The following is a 23444-nucleotide window of genomic DNA, read 5'->3' on the forward strand; positions in this document are numbered from 1 at the left end:
AGCTTGCAGAGGTTAGCACTGGAGTTAAAACAAGACAAAAAGCTGCACAGAACATTAAATTATATGGTAGATTCACAAAACAAGAATATGCACATAACTAAAAGATAAAATAACAAAGAGGCTCTGCAATTTCCCAAGCAAATGCAAACATTAGCAGAATATAAACAGCATGAGCAGGACTGGAAACAGCATTATTACCTTACTGGAAGGAATGAACAAAACAGCACCAGAAAGAGAATGGGCTATCAATTTTATAGAAGGCAGAATGTTAACTTCAAATTGGACACATATGAACAATCTGGTGTTATCAGGACACGGTAATTGTTACTTTTGAGAGAAAAACTGAAGGAAAACAGATGAAATTCAAAAGCTATAATAAAGCTTTTGTTTCCAACCAAAGCCATTTATGAAATAAATGAACAGGAAACTAAAACAAGGGGAAAGGTACAATTTATATACAGCATTACCAAAGAAGAGGACAAATATCTCACATAGAGTAAAAGATTTGTCATGATCTGTGTTTCTTCACTGGGGAGCCCTTAACAGCTGTGAAGAGTCTGAGGTTGTTCCTCAGGGAACATCCTGAGAGAGCATCTACTTCATGTTCCTCAGGCACAGAGAGCAGGTGAGGTTTTACTGTGTGGGATGTGCCAGCTGAACTTGGGACATCTGAAACTAAACCAAGGAAGAAATATTGCTACTGCCATCTGAACTACTGTACTGACCTTTTATCAATTCCCCATGTGATTCAGCACTGCCTGTTTTGGCCCACAGGACTTGTCTCTACTTCATCAGGATTCCATCCACCATGAAACAGGGCTGGCAGGCACGCTCAAATACAAAGATGGTACAAGCTTTTACCTACTCCATTTATCACACAATGCCATTTTACAGTCTATGTTTTTTAAACAAACCACAAAAATTCCATTATCAGGATTCCATCCAACCAGAAGTGACAATGGATAACTACCACTTGAAAGTGAAGTACATATATCCATTGGATAAATACCATTTCAGTGCACTGATATCTTTAATATCTGAGTTTTTAAACATAGTTAGTAGGACTTTTATTTAAAGAGATGTTATTTTGCTCTCAAGATTTTTATTTAAAAACTTTGGATGTATTTGGAATGCCAGCACCACCATAAGAGGACACAGTGAGGGGATAATTGACCTTGTCAGCTAAAAGCAGTATTCCTTGGAACATTTAACTCATTACCTTTAGGTAATGCCTGCTTCAGGGGTTTTATTACTCTGTCCCTTTGAAATGAACTAGATTTACACCCAAGTTAGATCTATTTTGCCTGAAGTTCCAAAAGCATTTTAGCATAATTTTAGCAATACTAAAATTCTATCAAATTCTAGCACTAGACTTTGAAAACAAAGCCACTGACATCTGTGTTTCAGAGCAATCAAATATTTATGAATCTTGCAAGTACTTTTGTCCATAACCCTGAATTCATTGCTATGTACATTATAGGACCAATAGCTGCTTTTCACCTCCTGCATTGTAAGAGTACTGGACAAATTGTCTTTACACTTCATAACTGGTGGGGAGAGTCTTTGGTTTAAATTTAAATTCCTGGCAGAATAAAAACAGGGCACAGAAATGTGCTGTGGTTTATAACACTGTCACCAATATGGTCCCTGCCCAGAAATCTTAGAGAGTTTGCATTCAGTGCTGAGAGATCCCAGATGACACTTCATCAATAGAACTGGAAGAGAATATTTGGAATATAAAGCCCATGGCTCACACATGGTGCCTGTTTAGCACTTGTTTGGCACAATTAAAAAGCTCAAAATTCTTTTTTCTACAAAAGAAACACAGAACAAGGCAAATAGATTCACATGGTTTGACTTCAGAATAAAGTACTTTTTCTCCATCTTTATTTCAACTCCTATGTAGTTAACCCTTTTTACTTTCTCCTTCCTTTTTGCTTTTTCCCTTTTTTTCTTAATTTGGCAAAAAATGGGAAATTCATACTTAGTCTAGAAGAAAGTCTTGACTGAACAGAAGAGACAATCAAACCAGCAACTGAATTAAAAAGGTACTGAACTTAATTGCTTATTACCAAAATATAAACAATTCATGTTAATGCAAGATCCCATTTTCACCACAGCTAAAAAACAGAAGCAACAGCATAAAGAAGATTTAGAAGGAAAAGAAACTTTTTACACTTGCAGAGGAGTGTACAGAATTGCAAGCAGTCCAATATTTTTTCATTAACTCCTAATTAGATAGTTCTATAAAGAAGAATGAGTACTGTTGGATTATGCATCCTACTGCAAGTCCCCAGACACCTCCTGTATTGTTTATTTTCACAGAAGCAATAGGATTTAATTCTACAGTAATTACTTACCAATTTTCCTCCTGAACAGAAGTACATTACATTTCCTACTAAATTGAAAATGGAATCTATCAAGTAGCTGCTACCTTGCAACTTACTGATAAAAGAGAGAAGGAAAAATATTTTAAGAGGTTGTATTTATGTTTGAAAGGTGCTGAATCCAAAGCAACTGAAGGCTAAGAACTGAGAGCTTAGGCCTTTTTGGATCAATAGGGATGTTGTTCCATACTCACTGGACAGACTACAATACTTATGTGCATCAATTTCCATTATATATGAGAAATTTACATACACACACACACACACATATATATATATATATATATATATATATATGTGTATCTTTATATATATATCTGTATCTTTCAAAACAAATCAAGTCATTCCTATTTTCCCATAAGTTTGAACATTAACCTTTCAGTTGGCTTCTTCAGATTCTAATTGTAGTGTACTCAGCTGAAATCAACACCAAGAATCTAGCAACACTGTTTTTAAAAAATGCATTTAAAGTTTTTCTCAACAGTGGAGTATTGGTGGTGGTTGAGGATGTCTTGTCAAACTTTCAGGGTTGAACCAAAAAGTCCTTTTTTCAACATTAGATTAGAATAGCAAAGGTTCAAGCCTAAACTAGTGAACTAGTCTACAAAATGGAACAAAACCTCAAAAGGAATATGGGAGAAGCTAATGGAAAAACGAAAAGCACTCAAATGATTCAGTGAAAACACTGCTTTGAAAGTGGAGTCTTGAAAAATGAGGGGCCAAACACCAGTTTCGTTGAGAAGAGAGTTATATTTTTCTTAAAACTCTAAAAGATTATGACCAATTTTAGCCAATTACCAAAATTTTAAGTCACTATCAGTCTTAGGAGCCCTATTTTTGAAATAGGCTTTCTGAAATTTTTTGAAAGAATTCAGCAGACATTTTCCCAACCAAATGTACTTTTTAATAAATTTAATTCTAAAATGTCGGTGAATCTGAAATTTACATCTGAAAATTTCAATTAATATTTTCACTGAAGTTTATCTTGGTACACTTCATTTCAACTTCCAGAGACTTCATGGTCATTTCAGGAGAGGAGTGAAGTGAAACTGAATTCATCTCTGGAGGCAGATCCACCTCATTCTTTGTGGATGCAGCAAGTGCACTGCAGAGCACGGAAGCCTCTGCATAGGGCTCTGGAGATGGCTTCTGTGGGCTGAACAACCCACACACAAGAAGTACCCACACATTCAGAGTGTGGGCATCTGCAGGTCAGCTTTCTTGGAAAACATGCTTAAATCCTGAATGCTGTGCCAGTACATCCATCTGAGTGGCTTTGGAGACAAAATGGGATCTCAACCTACAGACCTGGAGCACAGCTAAGCTAGGTCATGACTGCTCCCACCTGGCCCACCAGATGCCTAAAGACTTTCCAACTAAACTCTTAGGTACAACTTGTACATACAGGTTAACTTTTGCTTCAAGTTGTAAATGTTGAGCTGCCAAAACAGATAGTGAGTTTCAAGAAGTTCTTTTTCATTGCTTCAATACAGAATATGCTTAGAAAAGACATGAAATTATGATCTTATATACTTCACTCCCTCCTGAGATGGCCCAACACTTTTCACCACTTCTTTTCTTGCTCAGTATGGAAGATGAGTCCTTTGAGACCACACAAGTCATTTCCACCTGTAATGCAGATTGGCCAGGAGTAACTTTCAATGTGGACATAAAAATGAAGTGCAAATTATTAGGCAATATTCTTGTGCATATTGTTATAACTTTTAAAGTAGTTATAACTTTTAAAAAGACTGCATAAAGAGAAATACACAAATATGAGAAATGTGATACATTTTATCACTGCACAAGAAACATGGGCAATGAAAACCTGCTGGTGGTACTGCCCTCGGCAAGGGCTGCTATTTTGACCACCACTTACACTAAAAATGATCTAAATCTTGCAACAGAGCTACTATTTTACTTGAATTTAGCTTTCATATGCAGTAGTATATAGTAAAGACTACAAATCATCATCATAGCTAAACACACTGCAAGATGACAGCTCAAATGTTCCAGATCCTTGCAATTTCTGAGGAGTAGTAGTGCAACAGAGCACTACAGGAGCAACTGTCACCAATCAAAGTTCAAAAAAAATCAAGCCTGTCACAGGCAACAGACAGATGTTATTATTAAAATGAAACATGCTGGGAATTGTATTCATTCTTTTTGTTGTCTACATTTTCAGTTGCAACAACAATAGAAGGTTTGGAATATAATTCTAACCATAAAGAATTAAGACAAAATGCCTTTAAGCTATAGAACAGTTTCAAATTTTTTAAAACCTCATTGTAAACTTTCTTCCCACCGGAGATGTGATTCAAGCTGCTTCTTCCTTATGCTGTCTCCATTTGATCTATGCGTGATCCCCGTGGTTCAGGTAATGGTAGACAGCTTCTTCATTTATCAAGGCATTTTAGAAGTCTTTCAGATAGATGCAGAACACAAGCTAAAGCAGGTAAGGCACTGTTAAACTGGTCCTTTCCTGCCATCTAGGGGACACAAACTGGTGTGCAACTGGAACGATGTCTTCAGTTACATCCAGGAAAACTTTCTGTATGAAATGAAATATCTCTACCCAGCAAAACAGAAATGAAGAGTAGCACACCTAGCAAGAAACAAACCTAGGATAAAGCCCCCTCTCTTGCCTGCAGGGCAGGCACACACACTGTGTGGACAGCGTGCAGCTTTTCTACTGGACTGTCCCCTCAGAAGGAAAACATAGAACCACTCAATGCTGAAAGATCATCAAGGTAATTTTAGAAAAAGTTGAAGGTTGTTCCAAGATGCCAGTTTCTACTGCTAGCATTGGCATCACGGCCAGGTTTTTCTCAACCTACTCTCCTCATTGTTGCCTTCTGGGCCCTTTCACAAAGCAGACTCTACAAAAGGAAAGAGCAAACTCAGCTAAATGCTAAGTATAGCCAAATGCACACACAAATGCACATACAAGTTTTTTCCCAGTCTTTTGTTTGGATTTGTTTTGTTCTTGCCGTGGAAGGGAACAGTCCACTAAAACAAACACTCTTCCCCTAAAACAAACAAAGACCCACACTTCCCATGGCTGAAATGATGTGATCTTTAGGATCAAAGCTGGAGCTTCTCCGAGATGAAAGGAAGCAGGTGTCCAGCCAAGATGTTCTGTGAACTGGCTACAGCTGCACATGATGTAGGCCCCCATTCTGCCCCAGAGAACAGACTGGAGATGAAATGAAAGTGACAAGGCCACATTGCTACAATACCTCTTCACCAGAGTACTCACTAACAAAAACCCCATCCAAATTCACAGAACAACTCAATTTTATTTTGATGACAAATATTTTGAGCAGCTGTGCCCAAGTCCTCTTCACCTTACTGCATGCAGTGTGTTTAAAGATCTGGAAAGAATCCCTGCTTTGGGGATCCTGAACCTCTTTGTCACCTAGATAAAAAGTAAAAAAACATAAACAAATAAAAAGCCATGTGCCAACCAATTTAGAGCAGTACAACATAAATGTGCATAGGACAGACACCATAAATTCTTGAACTTAGGGTGATTAACATTGTTCTTTGTGAAGAGCATATTAAACACAGAATACTTTTAAAGTGCAAAACTACTGCAAGATATTTACTACATTTAAATTAGCAAACATAATGTGGTATTTGGCAATGCAAAGACACACACAGTAGTCATTCGAAGGCAACCCTTAAAAATTATGATCAAATCACTTTTAGTTTAACAGACTCCAAAGTTATTGCAAATAGGGCCCCCAAAATTCCATACCAAGGTGTTTTCCCCCCAAAAAATAATAATAGTAAAAAAAAAAAAAAAAACCCAAAAAAACATAGCAGTAGTGCTGTGAACAAACCAGTATTATCAACGGAAAACAGTTGCAGAAAATGAACTTGTTAGGTGATAAAAATCATAGCATTTGTTAGGAATGCTTTATTCTGTAAAGATACTCAAAGGTCTTGAGTGCTAAGAAATAAAAACATCCATTATTCTGATATTATAATGTCTATAGCCAGACCATTTCCTCCTCATCAAAGCTATATGCATTACCTCAGGTAAGACTGTATTTAGTAATCAAACTATAGATTTACAAATGGTTTTAGCTAGAAAGCATTAAATACAAAAATCATACTTCTTAAAAAAAAAACAAAACAATCAAAGCACAATAAAACCAGCTAGTGCTCTCTTTAAGTATTCAGGACTACATTCTGAATGATGTAATTTCAGTTTGCAATTTAAATTTATTTTCAGGTTTATTTTTAAGTTACCAAACAAGAAACATCATTCATACTATCATTTTATTTTTTTCCTTTATAATTTGCTTCCCTAAGAGCAAAACAAATCTTATTTTCACACATTAAATCAGCTGAACAACACAGCAAGCAGCTTTAATATTGGATTTTAACCTTGCCTTGCATTCATCTTTTTTCTTTATACACTACTTTTCGCTGACTTTAATTATTTTCTGAACATTTTGACTTGACACTCAATGTAGTCCTAAATATGACTTTTTCTAACTGGCAATAATACACAACTTCATTCAACCAATCACTGTTTTCACATGTATTCAGTCTTTCCAACACTTATAACAATATATTTACTGATACTTTTAACATTTCATTAAGTTTTATTTAAATAAAATGGAAGCAAATTGAAATTTACAAAGCTTAAAATTTTATTAAAGAAAACTCAGTGTTCTTAAATTTTCAAAACAAGATTAAACAGAAACATTTTGTCATCAAAAGCCTACAGTCAGTTTGCAAAACAGTTCAGGTAACCAAACTCCATGTGGCTTTTAGGCATGCAGAAGTGGAGAATGGTGCTTCTGGAAACCTGCCAAGCATTTAGATAGGCTGGGTACCTGACTGCTGCTGGGACCTTGCTAGGAACGGGGTGTCCACTATTGGTTTTGATTTGTTGGTTTTTTGTAATCCTCATGTGGGGTTTTTGGGGGGACTGGTAGTTAGGTTTATGTGATGCTTCATGTTCTCAATTAACTCCGTATCTTTAGATTATCTTTAGATTTAACTTAATTCCCTTCAAATTGAATTAACAGTTACTGGGTCCACTCTTTCACCACCTGTTTTTCAAATTTCAGGTGAAGGAATCTAACTCAAACACTGTCAAAAGTTCTCTGCTTGTGCAAATAAGACCAAAAACAAAAATGAAGGCAAAATAATTTCTCTGTAACAGAATCCGAAAACATGTATGATAGTAGATAAATAAATGTCAAGATTAGCTTCACTCCAAAGTCTACAGATACAGCACCATGGTTTTGTTTTGTTTATAGATCTGGCTTCCCTTTTGATTTTGTATTAATTTAGAAAACAGCACTCTCACTAAAAGGTGAGGAAGGCTCACATATATAGAGTTTAAAATTTTAACAATATAGAAAGTCTACACATAACACTGGCTGCTGTGATTCCAAATTTAATTACCCATTTATCTTTGAAAAGTTATTCAAGTTCTAAATGACTACACCAGCATTTAGTAATAATATTTTTATGCACTGTACAGAGATGTACCTTCAAGTAGAAGACTGTAAGAATGTTCTAGAACTACCTACCAGAGAAACTGAGACTGAAACAGATTTTTAAGGCAGAAGTTCCATTGTATATCAGATTGAAAGCCATCACAATATTAACTTTAACTAGTTCATTAAGCACTTAAAAATTTGCATTCATAACTATTAATTCTCGTGCTGACTAGAACTCTACTAATATTCCAGGAAGTCCAGCTGGAGATATGGTTATCCTTTGAGGTTAAAGCTATGGCAGAGTAAAGTTAACCTAAACACTACTTTTAATTATTAAATAAAATGTGCTCCTTTATGTTAGTAAGTTATACAACTATTTAGAAAGAGGAAATATGAAATATTGACAATGACAAAAGAGATTTTAAAAAGCTATCATTGAAAAAGTTAGAATTCATATTCAGAGGAATTTCAATGCTTAAAAACAGATTCACATATGTTCATCCAGTTGAAGATTAGTGTATTAAAAAAAGTTAAGAAAATACTTTTGTGTTTCAGTTCAACTGCGCTTGATTCAAGCACAGCTTAGAGGTTGGCAGATATAAATTAAACATTGATCACTGCCTCAGCAGCCAAAAGTACAGAAAAATGTACATGTTCACAGGATAAATAGAAGTCTCTTCTTCTGGAGGAATAACAAAAAAAAAAAGAAAAAAAGGCAAAAAAAAAAAACTATCTCACTCCAATACGGGAGGTCATCCACTCCAAGCCTTGGCATAATCTGAAATATAAGAGATGTTATACTTGGTACAAGTTCTATTCCAGCATCTTGAAGGTATTTTCTACTTGTTTTTAGGTGAAAAAACAACTACTTAAAATAAATTAAATCAACTGGAAATGGGATTGAAAGCTGAAGAGAGTAACCAGTGTTTTAAGCTTAAGTTTACTTAGGCTTTGGCCACATGAAAATGATCAAGCATTCTAAATTATTGAAGCTTGGCAGTACTTCAAATTTCTTTCTCCTTGTAAACCTACAAGACAATATCCTTAAATGCTTACTTGCAAGTACATGAAAAGAAAAAAGTTTTTCTCGCTCTACAGAAAGCTAGACCTTTACATACTAATATTAAAAGAAAAAGGGCGGGTTATCTAGACTGAATTGTTTCATGAAAAGACAGTATATCAAAATTACATTACAAAATTAAAAGTGTGTTTATATTGAATACCAAGCCTGCATGGGATCTAATCTGCTTCCTAACCCAATTTGCATCTCTATTTAAAAGTCTTCCATTTTAGAAGATAGACTTTCCCTTTATTTCCCAGGGATCTAGTTACCTAATTTATACCCTTTTGAGCTTTAACTCTGTCCAGTAAATCAGTGTTTAGCTATCCAAGAATGCTAGCTTCACTCACACCAGGTTGATCCCTCCCAGATTCTTGTCAGATTTTCCCAAGGAAGACTCAGCTCAGCTATCTAACTCTGGGAATGTTTTATTCTAAGTTCATTTCACTACTGTCATAGTTTAAAGCATTCTAAATATTCATTGCTTTTTTTTTACAATACAAAAGAAGCAGCCTAGGATGGCCACTGTTTCTAAACTAAACCTCATGTTTATTAATTATTATTTTCCTTCAAATGTCAACTTGGTTGAGTATCTTACTTAGTCCATAAACTGTGTACTTAAACGTGACTTTAGCAAAACTGGTAGAAGGAAAGTAGTTAGCTTTTAGAACAAAATAATACAACCACCCCATAAAAAACCCCCCACTTTGTTCTCACTTACACCTTCCACCCCAGGGAAGTTAATGCCACCATTCACTCTACAAGACATCTCCATGACATTAAATACTTCATCCTAGAAAGTGAGGTAGTTGCTCTCCCTTCCTAAATACCCAGTTGGATTCACTATTTTTGATGTCACAAGACCACAGTATTGTAAAGGTTGTACAATACAGCTAAAAAAACCCCTAAATACCACATATTACAAAACTGCTTTAAAAGCCAAGAAGAAAAATCAGTACACTTCACACCACACAAGGAAGACATTATCCAACTTGTTAGAAGATATCAAAATTTTTGGTTTTTTTATATTTACAGACTAAGGATCTAAGGCTAGCCGAGCATTCCGTTTTAGTAATTGTTAACATAAGGTATGCAAATTTCAAAATTAGCTACATTAGCTAGATATAAACCAAGTTTCATACTGGTAAAAAATTTGTTTTATGACAGATCTATGTAACTTCTCATCAAAAACTATGTTTCAATGCTAATCAAAAAAGCCAACCAAAAAAACCCTGAACACCTCAACCTCCCAGCTTAGAAGCTTTCTGTAGCTTAGAATATAAAGGAAGAGAACAGTAGCAAATTTCTTGAAATACAGAAAGACACACAAGAGTAAGAGAGTAGCACACAGAAAGTAGACAGTTATGTCAACAGCTACATACTTAGGTGGAGGGGTGGTGTTCGGTTTTTGGTTTGGAGTTTTCAACAACAAAAGGAAGACACTCATATGAATTTGGAGCATGAGCTACGAAAAAACCCACAAGGCTCAAATACGAAAAATTCAAAGTGTCCCTCTGACAGCAAAGTTCAGAACTTTCAAAAAATGCACTTTGGTGTCAGCAGGACCAGGAATTGCCATAGTAAGCAGTAAGCACTTACCCCTCTCCTGTCAGAGCACAGCAGGACTGGATGTGCCAGGGGTGATCCTTTATGGAGCTGAGGGTGAGGTACGCGGATATCTCGGCAGCCGTCATGCAGCCTTTCATGTCCTGCTTGTTCGCAAAGATCAGAACCGCAGCCTTCCGTAAATCCTGGAACCATTCAGAGGACTCAGTTACCACACAGAGCTAAAAGGCTACTGTGCTAACTTCATTTGTTAAAAGGACTGTATCCAAGCTAATCAACAATTACACTGGAGCATGGAGTTTTAACTGTCTTACTACACGAAATATTTGTTACAGTAAGGCTAAAAAACTAAGTTATTCAGAAGTGTTCACCACCACAGAGAATCAAATTGTTTGGTGTTGACCACATGTTCATACATAATAATGAAAGTCTTGTCAAAATACATTTTATAATGCTTCAAACCACTCAGCCAGCAGAATTATTTCTGGTTAAGTACTGCAAGTCCTATACAATACAATAAACACTATTCAAATAGAAAAGCCTGCTAGATACCAGTCCCTTGAAATTCCTTCAACTTCATTAAAGAAGTTCTGTATTGATTAAAGCAGTAATAATTTAAGAAAACTTTCCAAATTCCTAAAAGTTTAACCCTAGTGTTACAAAAAGGGAGTTTTAATAATGCTGCATCAGCTTTAATAACTAATTAAAATAGTTTTGTTTCAGCATGGAATTTAGCATTCAAAACAGACAAGAACTAGAACGTATGGCTCTAAAAGAGAATTAGGGTAAACAAATCTAATACTCAGGAAGCTGACAGTTGCAACTAAAAGTGTTCAATACACTTCAATGCATGTTAAATTTTGAGAGTATTTTTCCACCAAGAGAAAAAAACCCAGAAAACAACAAAGCTTTATGATCTACAGCTGAAAATTCAACCCTACAAGTAGCCCAGTCTAGGCCTACCAACTGATTTCAAGAGATGGTAGATCACAATTTCTTGTAGACTTTGAGACTGGAAACCAAAAAACTACATGGGAAAACTTCAGCACAAGAAGTAATTTTCCCACCTTTTTTGGTAGTGAATTTCCTCCTTACTATTAGATCCAAACTACAACTAACATTAAATTGCAAAGCAAAAACTCACTTATGTGAAACACAAGTCTCTCAGAGAAGTTAACTCAACAGGACTAATTGCAGTGTACTAAATCCTTTTCTTTCAAAAATGAAGGAGAATATTTAGATTTAAAACAACCTCAATTCAGCTTCAGAGTGATCACAAAAGGTTTTAACATATTTTACCTCAGCAACATACAAGTTAATTTAGGACGTTTGAGTGAATTGACTCAAGTCCCTAGGACAACAAATAATAAAAATACAAACAAATAATTCTGAAGGAAATTGAACTGAAATTAATTTTCCCATAGTATGATATATACTCCTTAATTTTAAGGAACAGAATTAGAACAAAGAAAAAAAAGTAGGCAATTTCATTTCTCTAAAATAAAAACTTAAAAAAAAGTTTCTTGAAATTTCAGCCATTTAACTGAACTAGGGAGTGGTAAAGGACAACAATACCCAGTTACATTAATATGAATCATAACATTTTATAAGTTCAAAATTTGCAAAGTAAAGACTGATTTGATTACAATCAAGCAAGTCCTATTAGAAGAGTGCTTCATAATAATTTTTCTCCTTATTTATAACTTACATGGTTTTAAAATGTGATCAACATGAATGCACACTTATTCTCAATTTTTTTTTCTGATGGCATTATTTTTATTAACAAAGGAAACATGAAACATTATTTAACTGTTCTCAACAAAACTATTATCCCAACTCCAGACCATACCTCATGAGCCAGCATTCTATAAAGTTCTTCTTTTGTAATAGAAAGTCGCTCTCTATCAATGCTGTCAACAACGAGAATGATGAACTAGGGAAAAACACCAACAGTATAATATGTAAATACAAACTACAAATTACAGAAAGCACAATTTCAAGAGACCACTACCACTAGTCTTCCTACAGAAGAGACAGACACTTTCAGAGGACACCAGAAAAGAGAAAGTGACAAAAGAGAGGAAAGAGAGTAGTAAAAAGGGAGAATTAGAAATCACTGCTATAATTCTCCAACATATTCTCCAAATCACTTTGCCTTATAAAATTAAAGTGATTCATTAGCCACTAAAAATGACCACAAAGTATGAAAACCTGAGTCAATTTAATGCTGCTGTGACTTTGAGATGCCTAGCAGATGAGGTGGAACAGTAATAGAATTAATTCATATGAGGGAGGCTAGGATTAGCATAGTAAACAGATCTCTTTTCTTCCTCAACTGCTTCCAGCAGACAAAGCTTCTAAGTAAAGGGAAAGTTCTTTCCAAGTACTACAAGGCACTGGATTTCAAACACTTGCTAGATAGAATATGAAGAACATCCCAAAAGTATCAGAAAAATAAAATATGCATCTCTCCAAATTCCAAAACCAGATACTCAAGGGATAAATGTCAAGAACTTATTGCTCTATACCAGATAATACTGGTAGAAGTCTCTTTATCTTCACATGTTTCTTAGGTGTAGCTGCACTTTTCCAGATAACATAAAAAATTAGTCTAAAATACTAGAGATGAAGGTTGAGATGTCATTATCAGGCTTACAGTAGATCTAGGACGGATCACTGATTTCACCTCTCTTCAAGAGCATAGGAAAAGATATAGAAAAAGGAAGAGATAAAAAACCTAATTTTACAGGAGGATGGAATACTTATACAATGAATAATATCTACAAGAGGTCTCTACTTCTAGTAGAAATGGTAAGAAATGAAGTTTAGAATATTTTACATCAGTGTAGATGTCTCAAAAAGAGTCCTCAGTGATTATATGTGCCTTTTTGTATTGATAACCTCTTGGCCTCAAAAAGACTGTCACAAAAAAACAAACCCCACAAATCAACTGTTGCTGAATTCCTCTCCAACCTTTCCAGCAACAGCAGCTCTGCCAGTACCTCACGAGTAGTGCACAGCAAGACTTTCCTTCCTCCTCTGGATAAAAGCTATGAGCTGATGAGCTGTTTAAATAACGCTGCCTAGGCTTAGAGAAAGTTTCATTCCTTTATTCCTTATTCCTTCATTCCTCATTTCCTCCTAATTATCATTATTTCAAAACCATTTCAGACTGGATGTACAGAAGTACAGTTGACCACTGCAAATCATCACAAAATTTCCAAGTTACATTTCAAAGTTTTCTTTTTAATTGACTTAAAAAAAGCAAGCAAAAAAATCTGATCTAAAACACATTTCATTATAATTTGATTGCCAAGGAAAAATCTAACTTCACAGTTTATAGCAGGGATCAAATAACACTACAATAAAGTATATAGAAAAAAATACTTCAAATATTACCAGAAAAATCACTGCATACCAGAGATACCTCACACTTTTTGAATTTATTCTCCCTCATTAGAATGTAAAAACAATACAGCTGCAATCTCTACAAAAGTCTACAAATACTCCTAATAAATAATTAAATATAATTTCAAACAAACATATTTGCAGATTTCAAAGCATCTTCTCATACCTCTGTGTTTGAATAATAGGTATTCCACGACGACCGTAATGATTCTTGTCCTCCAATATCCCACATTAAGAAATGAGTGTTTTTCACCACTATTTCTTCTACATTGCTTCCTATGGTTGGAGAAGTATGAACCACTTCATTCATTAAGCTAAAGGAAACAATATCACACCATAAAGACCACTCAGCAAAATCCACAAGGCTTGTTAGAGTTCAGTTATAAGAATTTTTTTTTAGAAAAGTAAATATCTGTAACTGACAAAAAATATTCAAAAATCAGGCATATTTAAAAAAGCTATACATTTGAAATTTAGAAAGCAATGACTATAGTCATGCTTAAAGAAATCAGCAAGGAAAAATAAGTACATAAAAGGCATAAAAATGGTTAAGTGTTATAGGAGGACTGTCTTTCTAAAGGGCATTAACAGACACTTAAAATGCATTTGTTTTAAAGCAGGAGCTGCCATTCTAAAGATACCAAACAGACAACCACTAAACTGTGCAAAATAAAAATCAGAATATAATTTTATCAAAGCACTCTATTTGGTGCTCTAGATAACTAGATATTAAATCTCAAAGGACTGTTTGGTTACATAGCTGAACATTTCTCAGTTCTTCCTTTAAGCTTGCTCAAAATGTTCACATACAGAAAGATGTTTTGGAAAGCATACTATGCTGCTTTGCTATCCAAATATAAGGATATTAATTTATCTATACTCTCATCCTTTTCCACAATTACAATAGTAATTATGCCCCTGACAAACTCTTGAATTTATTATGGATATTCTTGTAATGCTGCCAAGATTTGGGTGCAATGATGCTATAGAAAATGAGTAAGGTAGGACCTGGGAAAGCTGAAATATTATTTTTAGGAATTCTCTATCACAAATTTTAGACACTGGAATTGAGAAACATTTGGAAACCTTTTCAGATTTTTGAAGCATGGCTGGAATTTCCATTAATTTAAAAATCATGTTCTTTTCTGCAGTTACTGGGACAGGATTATTTTATGAATACAAATTCAGACAGGCTTTCATGGGAAAAAAATTGCAGTTCATTTTGTGCTCAGATGTAGAAATTTGTTGTCAATTTATAGTTCAATTTTACAGCACAGCAGTTCCTTCACTTATCCTTTAAACATTTACCCTGTTTAGAGCAACTCATTCCATGAATGTACAAATTGTGATCTAGAACCCCAGAGATTACTCCAGGTTACAAAGCTGAATTTTCAAAGATTAAACAGTGACAAGTAAAAAAATGCAAACAGAAAAACAATTAGTTCATATACTTACAACTGGTAAAGAATAGTAGTCTTTCCAGCATTATCAAGTCCCACTATGATTACTTTGTGCTCTGCATATTAAAAAAAAAAAATTAAAAAAAGAAAAAAGAAGAAGACAAAAATAAATTAATGAAACAGCAATAATTATAATTCTGGTTAATCACTCTCCCTTACTGAAGAATGCAACTGCTTATTTCTTTTATATCAACACCTTACACAGATTAGTGGTGACTTCAGGACAGAAAAAACACCAAACAAAGCCCCATCTTCACTTGAGACCCCAGTCTCAGGAAAAGCCAGCACTGGAAATCTAATAAAGGTATGGTTACTAATGATTACTTCATCTACAACATCTAGTTTTAGAAAGAAAAGTACAATAAAAAAAATATAATCCATAGCAGTGTATCATGCTAAAAACACCGGCACTATCCAAAGACTGCAAAAGGTATTACCCCAACATTCAATGATCAATAATCATTTATTAAGGTACCATCATTATTCACACAGTAAAATCTAAGAGGAAACTGTATTTTGAATAGGCCACAGATTCTAATTTTGCAACTTTTGAACTGAGAAGTCACAGAATGATAAATGGTCAAGGCTGGAAGACACTTCTGGAGCTCATTTGGTTGAACCTCTTTGCTGAACCAGGCCCACAGAGCCAGTGGCCTAGGACCATGTCCAGAGGGGTTTTTAATGTATCCAAGATGGAAACTCCACAGCCTCCCTGGACAGCCTGGGTTATTGCTCAGTCACCCTCACAGTGAAAAAGTGTTTTCTGATGTTCAGAGGGAACTTGTGTGTTTCAGTTTGTGCCCACTGCCCGGTCCTGTGATTGGGCACCACTAAGACAAGTCTGGCTCTGCCCTCTTTGCACCTCCTTTTCTCATATGTGAGATGCTCCAGTTCCTCGTCACCCCTGCAGCCCATCACTGGACTCTCCCCAGAACGTCCACGACTCTCTTGTACTGAGGAGCCCAGAACTGGACACTGGACACACTCACTGCAGGTGAGGCCTCATCAGTGCTGAGCAGAAAGGAGAAATCATCTGCCCCACCCTGCTGTAAAGTCCAACATACAAAACAGCGATATTGCAATTGCAGCAATACTGTTTGTTTCCAGGCACAGGGGAGACAAAACAGAAATCAACCAAACAAACAAAATCAGTAAAACAGTCCTCCAGAATTCATATGCTCCTCTGTAAATAATTCCTCTTAGAATTTCCAATCCAGTATCACAGCCACTTAGAATGGTGCTTCTTTTGCTACAGGTGTGAAGCTACAGCATACTGATCCAATTACTGACAAAAATAAGCAAACTACTTGAGAGTGAAAAATTTGCAAATGGATACATAAAAACTCTGTGAACAAGCTCACTTTTAAAGAGATAATATTTACAATTCTAGGGCACTTATTTCAAAGCAAAACGTGGTTCACAGTTTAAAGATTTCCTACAAAATACCACACTTGATCCACAGGATCAAACAAGTTAGTAGATCAGAAGATCTATTGAAAGTATCAAATTATTTTTTTTCTCCCAAAAGTATGTGGTTTAAGGAAAAATTGAAGCATTTTGGTTAAAAATCTATTTATATATAGTAATCTAGGTCTTTTAATACTGAATATTACTGGAATAAAATATTTTCTTGTTTGGAACTTTTGTAAGTTTTGCTGTGCAATAGGATCATAACAGATGGTAAAATGTATTTCCCTGTGCCAGTTCCCCTACTACTGCATCCTGTAAACACATGCTAAGAAAAGAACATTTCTTGACTGTAAATGGAGGAGTACTTTTAGCCCCACTAACAGCAGCATCAGTAATTAATAGCCTTTCCCAATACATAAATAGTATGAAATTCTCTCTACTTTCAAGGCTAATAAATCATGCCTAGTAGCTTTACTGTCCATCTCTCCTTCAAAAAAAATTAAATGTAGAGAGCTTCCAAAGGTCCAAACACAGAAATGCCCTCAAACTAAACATGTTGTCAACTATTGCCAGGAAGATGATTCTACTTTTGCAGCATTCTGTTTAAGTTATTTTCAAGAAAGAAAAGAAATTCCAGTCAGGCATTACACTGCTCTCTCATCTTCCTATCAGAACACGTTATCTTAGGCGTGAATGACTGGAGTGTTGGATGATACAACATCACACTAAGTCATGAAGAAAAAAACTCCATTGAGATGGCTGCTTTTGAAAGCCACTGAAGTGTGAATGGTCCAACACTAACTGGGAAAAAAGGCACAGCTTATCTGTGTTACTTCATAGTCAGATGGTGTTTCATAGAGTGATTGAATAAGCACAAACAATAAACAGGCACACAAGTGTTAATCAATAGTGATCTTGGCATGAAAATGGTAAAATGAAATCATGGGTATTTCATAGAAGTAACAGATTCCAGAACTACAGTAATGGAAACTCTTCACTTACAAACATAGTCAAAAGTTGAATTTCTGTCTAGTTTGATGAAAACAAAAAATTCACACATAGATGTCCATTAGAGGAAAAACATGTGAGCTTAAAAACTACCAAACTAAGACAGAACAGAATTTTAGCATGACAGCTACTTGTTTACAAGAGTAACTAGAAGACAGATGCCACATTTAGGAGGAAGGACAATTACTGGGTAAATCATAGGCAGTGATTTGTGTTCTGTACTTACAGACTAACCCAAGTTTCTCCCTTTCACTGGCTGGTATTCAAACTCAGTTTAGGTTGTATTTATGAATATCTTCCCAGTCCACCACGTTCTTGGCAAAAGAAGAAGAAAATCCATAACAAAGTTGAGAGAGCAGAAGAGTCTTTATTAATCGCGTAGGAAAAGGGAAGGAAGATGGGGAAAGTAGAAGAAGTAGGCATATGCAGGGGAAAAAAAGAAAAGACAGTATTAGTCTACTCCTTAAAAGAATCCAAGGACTTCTTGATTTCATCAACCATTTCTAGCACACTGTTTAAAAAAATTGATATGTAATATGGTTTAAAAAATCTGTGGCAGTTTAGTATTACAAAAACACAGAACAGTGAAGATTATCTTCTGGCAGATCTTAGAAGTAAGACATAATATGCTCTTTTCTTCCTTACTCATCTATATTTCTCTATGATACAAGAGCCCAAAACTGAAGATTCAATTCTCCCAACATGCCTTTTTCTCTACTTTGCAAAAGATAAAAACAAAAAAAATTCTAAATACTTTAGTGATGAGACTTCTAACATATTTGGAAGAAATGACTACTGAATGAGTACCAAGAGCTTTCAAGCTGTGAAACAAAATGCTCATCTGGTTCCAAAGAGCAACAGCCTTGGAGGCCTCAGAGTTGAAGACAGAATGCAGACAGAAGTTTGCTAGAAAGAAGGCAGGAGGAATAGCATAATTCTGGAGGTCAAAAAGGTTTCAACACAAAGACTCATTCTGCACACTAACAGCTAATTTAGAGTCTTCTCTTAAGCACAAAAGAACTGCTAAAATACATTTGTATCCCCAGATTTGATTACAAGGAAGCAGAGAAGCTGTCAATAACTTTTAGTAATCAGAGGAACCAAAAACCATTTGATTTTCCAGATAATGGTTTCTCCTAACCTGACTGGGAACTGCCACTAAGGCTAGGTGAAATAAACGGTGGAGTTACAGAAGTTCAATCATCTTGAATTAGAGCTTACCATTACTTTTCTTAAAGCAACTTTTTAATAACTGTAGCAATTATTCAGAGCAACCTGTAAGATGCTGGATAATTACCATTCCAAAAATAAGTAAACCCCAGATTTGTGAGCTTCTCTATATACCACATTAAAAAAATAAGGTCTTGATAACAGTCATTTATCTTTATCAGGGTTGCTGACATTCACTTCTATTTTAACCCACAGTTTAATTAAGAGCTATCTTGGTAATACTGCTGAAATAAGTCAAGCAAGTTTTACTCAGACATGCATTAACACAGGCACTAACTTAATGGCTCCACCATCTATCCACACTACTACATGTTGCTCAGAAGAATGTGCCACTTGACTACTGAATCATAGCTTCAGCATTTTTGGAGCTTCAGCAGGTTATTTCTGGAGTCTGATTTTTTTAAAACTTCTGAAAGTAAGTTACCAGAAGTAAATTCAACTGAACTTATGTAATTTAGCAACTAGACTTTAAATGGCTGCAGAGAATGGTATTTTAAATAAAACAATTCTTGAGTAATTTTTTTTTTGTCAAGTTCAAAGACAAGGAAAAAATATCACAAAGCCATTAGAAAGTTACCTAGAAAAATGACAAAAGTCTATTTTAAAGCCAACTGTTTATTTTATGAGTAAAAGTATCTCTATTTCAGTTCACATTGTTCAATTACCACTTGATTATGAGACAATATGTATTGAGAGCTGAAAGACTTAGGCACACCTCATCCTCCATGCTCTACTTGACAGAACACAGATGGAACTTTCAAATCTTTCCTTAGTTTCACCTTTCCTTTTGCCAAGTGCTGCAGGTTATCACACAACTCACACCGGCCATGAGAACTGATCCCATGATCCTCACACAGCAGACCCTATGTGCACCTTTGGAATACTCCCTCTGTACAGCCAAAATCAGTGTGCAAGTTACTGTGCTGGTCTGCTCAACACAGCAACTTCCCAGGACAGCCTGTGAATTCCACAAGGAACTATCAAGATTTGATGTAATTAGAGGAGCAACCAAAATCAACTCAGATATTACTATGCTTTATTATTAGTAATGATATTATTTAGAGAACACGGAGAATAATTTCCCATCAGATCAAAAATTAATGTTTGAAGCAAATTTTCTACAATGAAATTTTAGTTTTAGCCATGAAAAGAAACTCTCTTTTCTGTGATACCCCAAGAAGAGGAAGCAAAAAAAAAACCAAAAAAACCAACCCAAACCAAAGCAAAAACGAAACAAAAGACAAATCCAGCACTAAACCAGGATCGGGACACACCCTAAAGTCTCTTATTGGGATAAATGCCAAAGAGTAAATATTTCATGATATTACCTCATCTATTTAACTGAGACACTAATATTTCATTAACCATTTAAATATATGAATGTATTAGATTTGCAACATGAGATTTTGATAGTGGAGAGAGCTACACTGCTTTCTGAGAAACTCCTAGAAACTTCTCCAATGTGCATCCAGCCAATGCCAGTCAAGGCCACCAGCAACAGGTGTAATGCCTCTGGGATATTTAAGATGAGAAAAAGTTATTGCATAGGAGAAACTAAGGACATAGAAAAAAGTAGTGAGAATATGTGAGAGAAACAACTCTGCTGACTCCAAGGTTGAGGCAGAAGGAAGGGGAGAAGGTGCTAAAGGTGTCAGGGATCCACACACAGCCCATGGTGAGGCAGCTGTGTCCCTACAGCCAGAGGTCCCTGGGGGAGCAGAGATCCACCTGCAGCCAGAGGTGCACAGGGAGCAGAGATGCACCCACAGCCCATGGTGAGGCAGCTGTGCCCTGCAGCCAGAGGTCCCTGGGGGAGCAGAGATCCACCTGCAGCCCACAGGGGATGCCACAGTAGAGCAGGCAGATCCCAAAGGCAGCTGTGACCCCACAGCTGGATCCTGGAGCAGGATCCTGGCAACAACCTGTGGAGCTGTGGAGAGAAGGCCACTCTGGAACAGGTTTGCTGGCAGGTTTGTGACCTTGTGGGGGGATCCAGACTGGAATGGCCTGTCCCTGAAGGACTGTCTCCCTGAAGGACTTGTGCAAAGAACTTGTGTTGGAACAGTTAGTGAAGAATTGCAGACCTTGGGAAGAACACACATCGGAGAAGCCCATGGAGGACTGTCTCCCATGGGAGAGATGCCACACTGGAACAGGGGATGCAGTCCCCTTCATAAGGAAGAAAGAGTGGCAGAGACAATATGTGATGAGCTGACCACAGCCCCCATTCCCTGTTCCCTCCTGCAGGGAGATGGCAGAGAACCAAAAATAAAGCTAATCCTGGGAAAAAAAAAGAGGGACGAGTGGGGAGCAGGTGTTCAGAAGATCTGGTTTTACTTCTCATTAACCTGTTCTGGTTTGATTGGTAATAAATTCTATTAATTTCACAAATTGAGTCTGTTTTGCCCATGATGGGAACTGGTGAGCAGTATCTCCCTTTCCTTATCTCAACCCAGAAGATTTTGCTGTATTTTCTCTCCCCCCGTCCAGCTGAGGAGGGGTCATACAGCTGCTTTGGTGGGCATCTGGCACCCAGCCAGGGTCACTCACAATGAAGAATAACTTTTCTTCCAGGAAATAATATACAATAACCAAGACAATGTGTTTTCTGAAGATAAATACTGACATCATAATCTACTATAGAGGCAAGTACTAAATGCCACCAGTTATCTGGTGATCTCCCTGCTTATACATCTCTTTGGAGTCTCTGGAATACTTCATGGAAGAAAAGGAGATCCAGATTGCACTACTTGATGAAAATAAAAAAAAAGGTACTTAGTATTTTTCTGGAGGATAGGGGAAACATTGGATCTTGCCAAATAGGTTTGACAGTTCAGGAAAATAAGAAATTAGCAACAAATTCAGAAGACTTCAGGAATTACATGGTAGGATGGTGTATGCATGAGAAAAATCAATGATCTGGGACTGGATCCCAATCCCATCCCATGAAAGACAGTTTGATACATAGATGTTAATGTGCACACACACTGAGGCTTTGGTATGTACAGAATTAGACTGAGTTATGTGCAATCACAGGCAGAAAACTATTAAAGTACACCAGGTGTATCTGCCTCCAAAAACTTGCAACAGAGCATTGCAAAAAAAAAGGCTTATCTGCATTTTCAATAACTTTAAAGTGGAAATGAGGTACACATTTGGAAACCTGATGAGAGAACAATTAATGAATTTATTGTTTATACTGTTTTTCCTTGAGGCCTTGAGCTTGGAGCAGGCAAGATGATGTTACTATTTAATTTTCTAATCAAAGCTGGCTAGGTAAACCAAAATTATTAAATCAAATAAATTAACAGATAAACCATAATTTTCTACTTTTATGATAACCATCTGAGGTGAAGGTGGTGGCAGACCCAAATTCTGCGCTCTGGATTAGAACACGAGCTGTGATTGCAGGGCTGGATGAACTGGGCAGGAGAGCATGGAAAGCGATACTATCCCCTTATGACCTTTTTATTTTTGGCCGGAGAACTGATTTTCTTGGGTCACTAACTGTATTTACCAGTATCTTTGCCAAAACACAAACAGATCTTTACCTCGAAGGGCCCCGCATGTTTGGCGTCGTTCTTTTCCTTTTAATTAAAGACTAAAACAACACGATTTTAATAACAGATCCCGACTTAAAAAGCAGTCTCGCGAAGCCCGGAGGGACCGTCACGGTGCAGCGCAGCCCCAGCAGCCCGGGCCACCGCGGATGGTTAACGCTGGGTGTTTAACGCGGCCGGGGAGGAGGGGACAGGAGGGACCATCTCGGGAACTCAAACAAAGCGACCCGGAGCATGAGGCGCCGCGGCACCAGCGCTCAGGGCGCTGCACAAAGCAAAGCCCAACTTTTGGCCGGGCGGGCCTTCAGGGGAAGCCTGGCGAGCGGAGCCGGCCCCGAGCCCCCACGGCTGCCCGCGGGCCCCGCAGCCCCGCGGGCTCCACTCGCCGCCCGCCCCGCCGCCGCTTCGGGCCCGCGCGCCCACCTTGGCTACCGAAGAGGCTCCACAGCTTGGCGAAGATGAGGCCCATGCCTAGGCTCGGCTTCCCGCCGAGCGCCCGGGGCTCCCCGAGCTCACCCAGGCGGCAGCAGCGGCGCCGACTCTCCCGTCTCCCTCAGCGGAGGCTCCGCAGCGGCCCCGGCAGCGCCGAGCGGGCGGGCAGGCTCAGGGGAGGGCGGGCACGCGGCGCGGCCCCGCCCCGCCAACGGCCGCACGGCCCCGCCCCCCGGCGCGGCCCGCGCGCGTCACTGCGGCGTCATGGCGGCGGCAGCGGCGTGTCTGAGGGGACAGGCGCGAGTTTTCCACCGGGGCTGGTGGAAAGCCGAGCGGTCTGCGGTCGGCACGCTCGGGAGGACGGAGCCGCCCCGCAAGGGACGAATGCTGCGAGGAGCGCTAGGCCCCCGCCGCGGTGGGGAGGCGTTGGCAGCGTGCCTTGGCCGGCCCCGTGTCGT

At 37.5% G+C, this 23444-nt stretch overlaps 1 protein-coding gene across 1 annotated transcript; it reads right to left on the minus strand.

Annotated features, from left to right (window-relative positions):
* Positions 1–6980: 6980 nt before the first annotated feature.
* Positions 6981–23197, minus strand: ARL5B (ADP ribosylation factor like GTPase 5B). The gene is made up of 6 exons (XM_058805240.1): positions 22978–23197; positions 15342–15402; positions 14053–14200; positions 12328–12411; positions 10512–10663; positions 6981–8630 (listed from the first exon to the last, which is right to left on the minus strand). The coding sequence occupies exons 1-6, from the start codon at positions 23021–23023 to the stop codon at positions 8582–8584; spliced, it is 540 nt and encodes a 179-aa protein (XP_058661223.1). The 5' UTR covers positions 23024–23197; the 3' UTR covers positions 6981–8581.
* Positions 23198–23444: the final 247 nt, after the last annotated feature.

Source organism: Ammospiza caudacuta, chromosome 1, assembly GCF_027887145.1.
Source record: "Ammospiza caudacuta isolate bAmmCau1 chromosome 1, bAmmCau1.pri, whole genome shotgun sequence".
NCBI classification, from domain to species: domain Eukaryota; kingdom Metazoa; phylum Chordata; class Aves; order Passeriformes; family Passerellidae; genus Ammospiza; species Ammospiza caudacuta.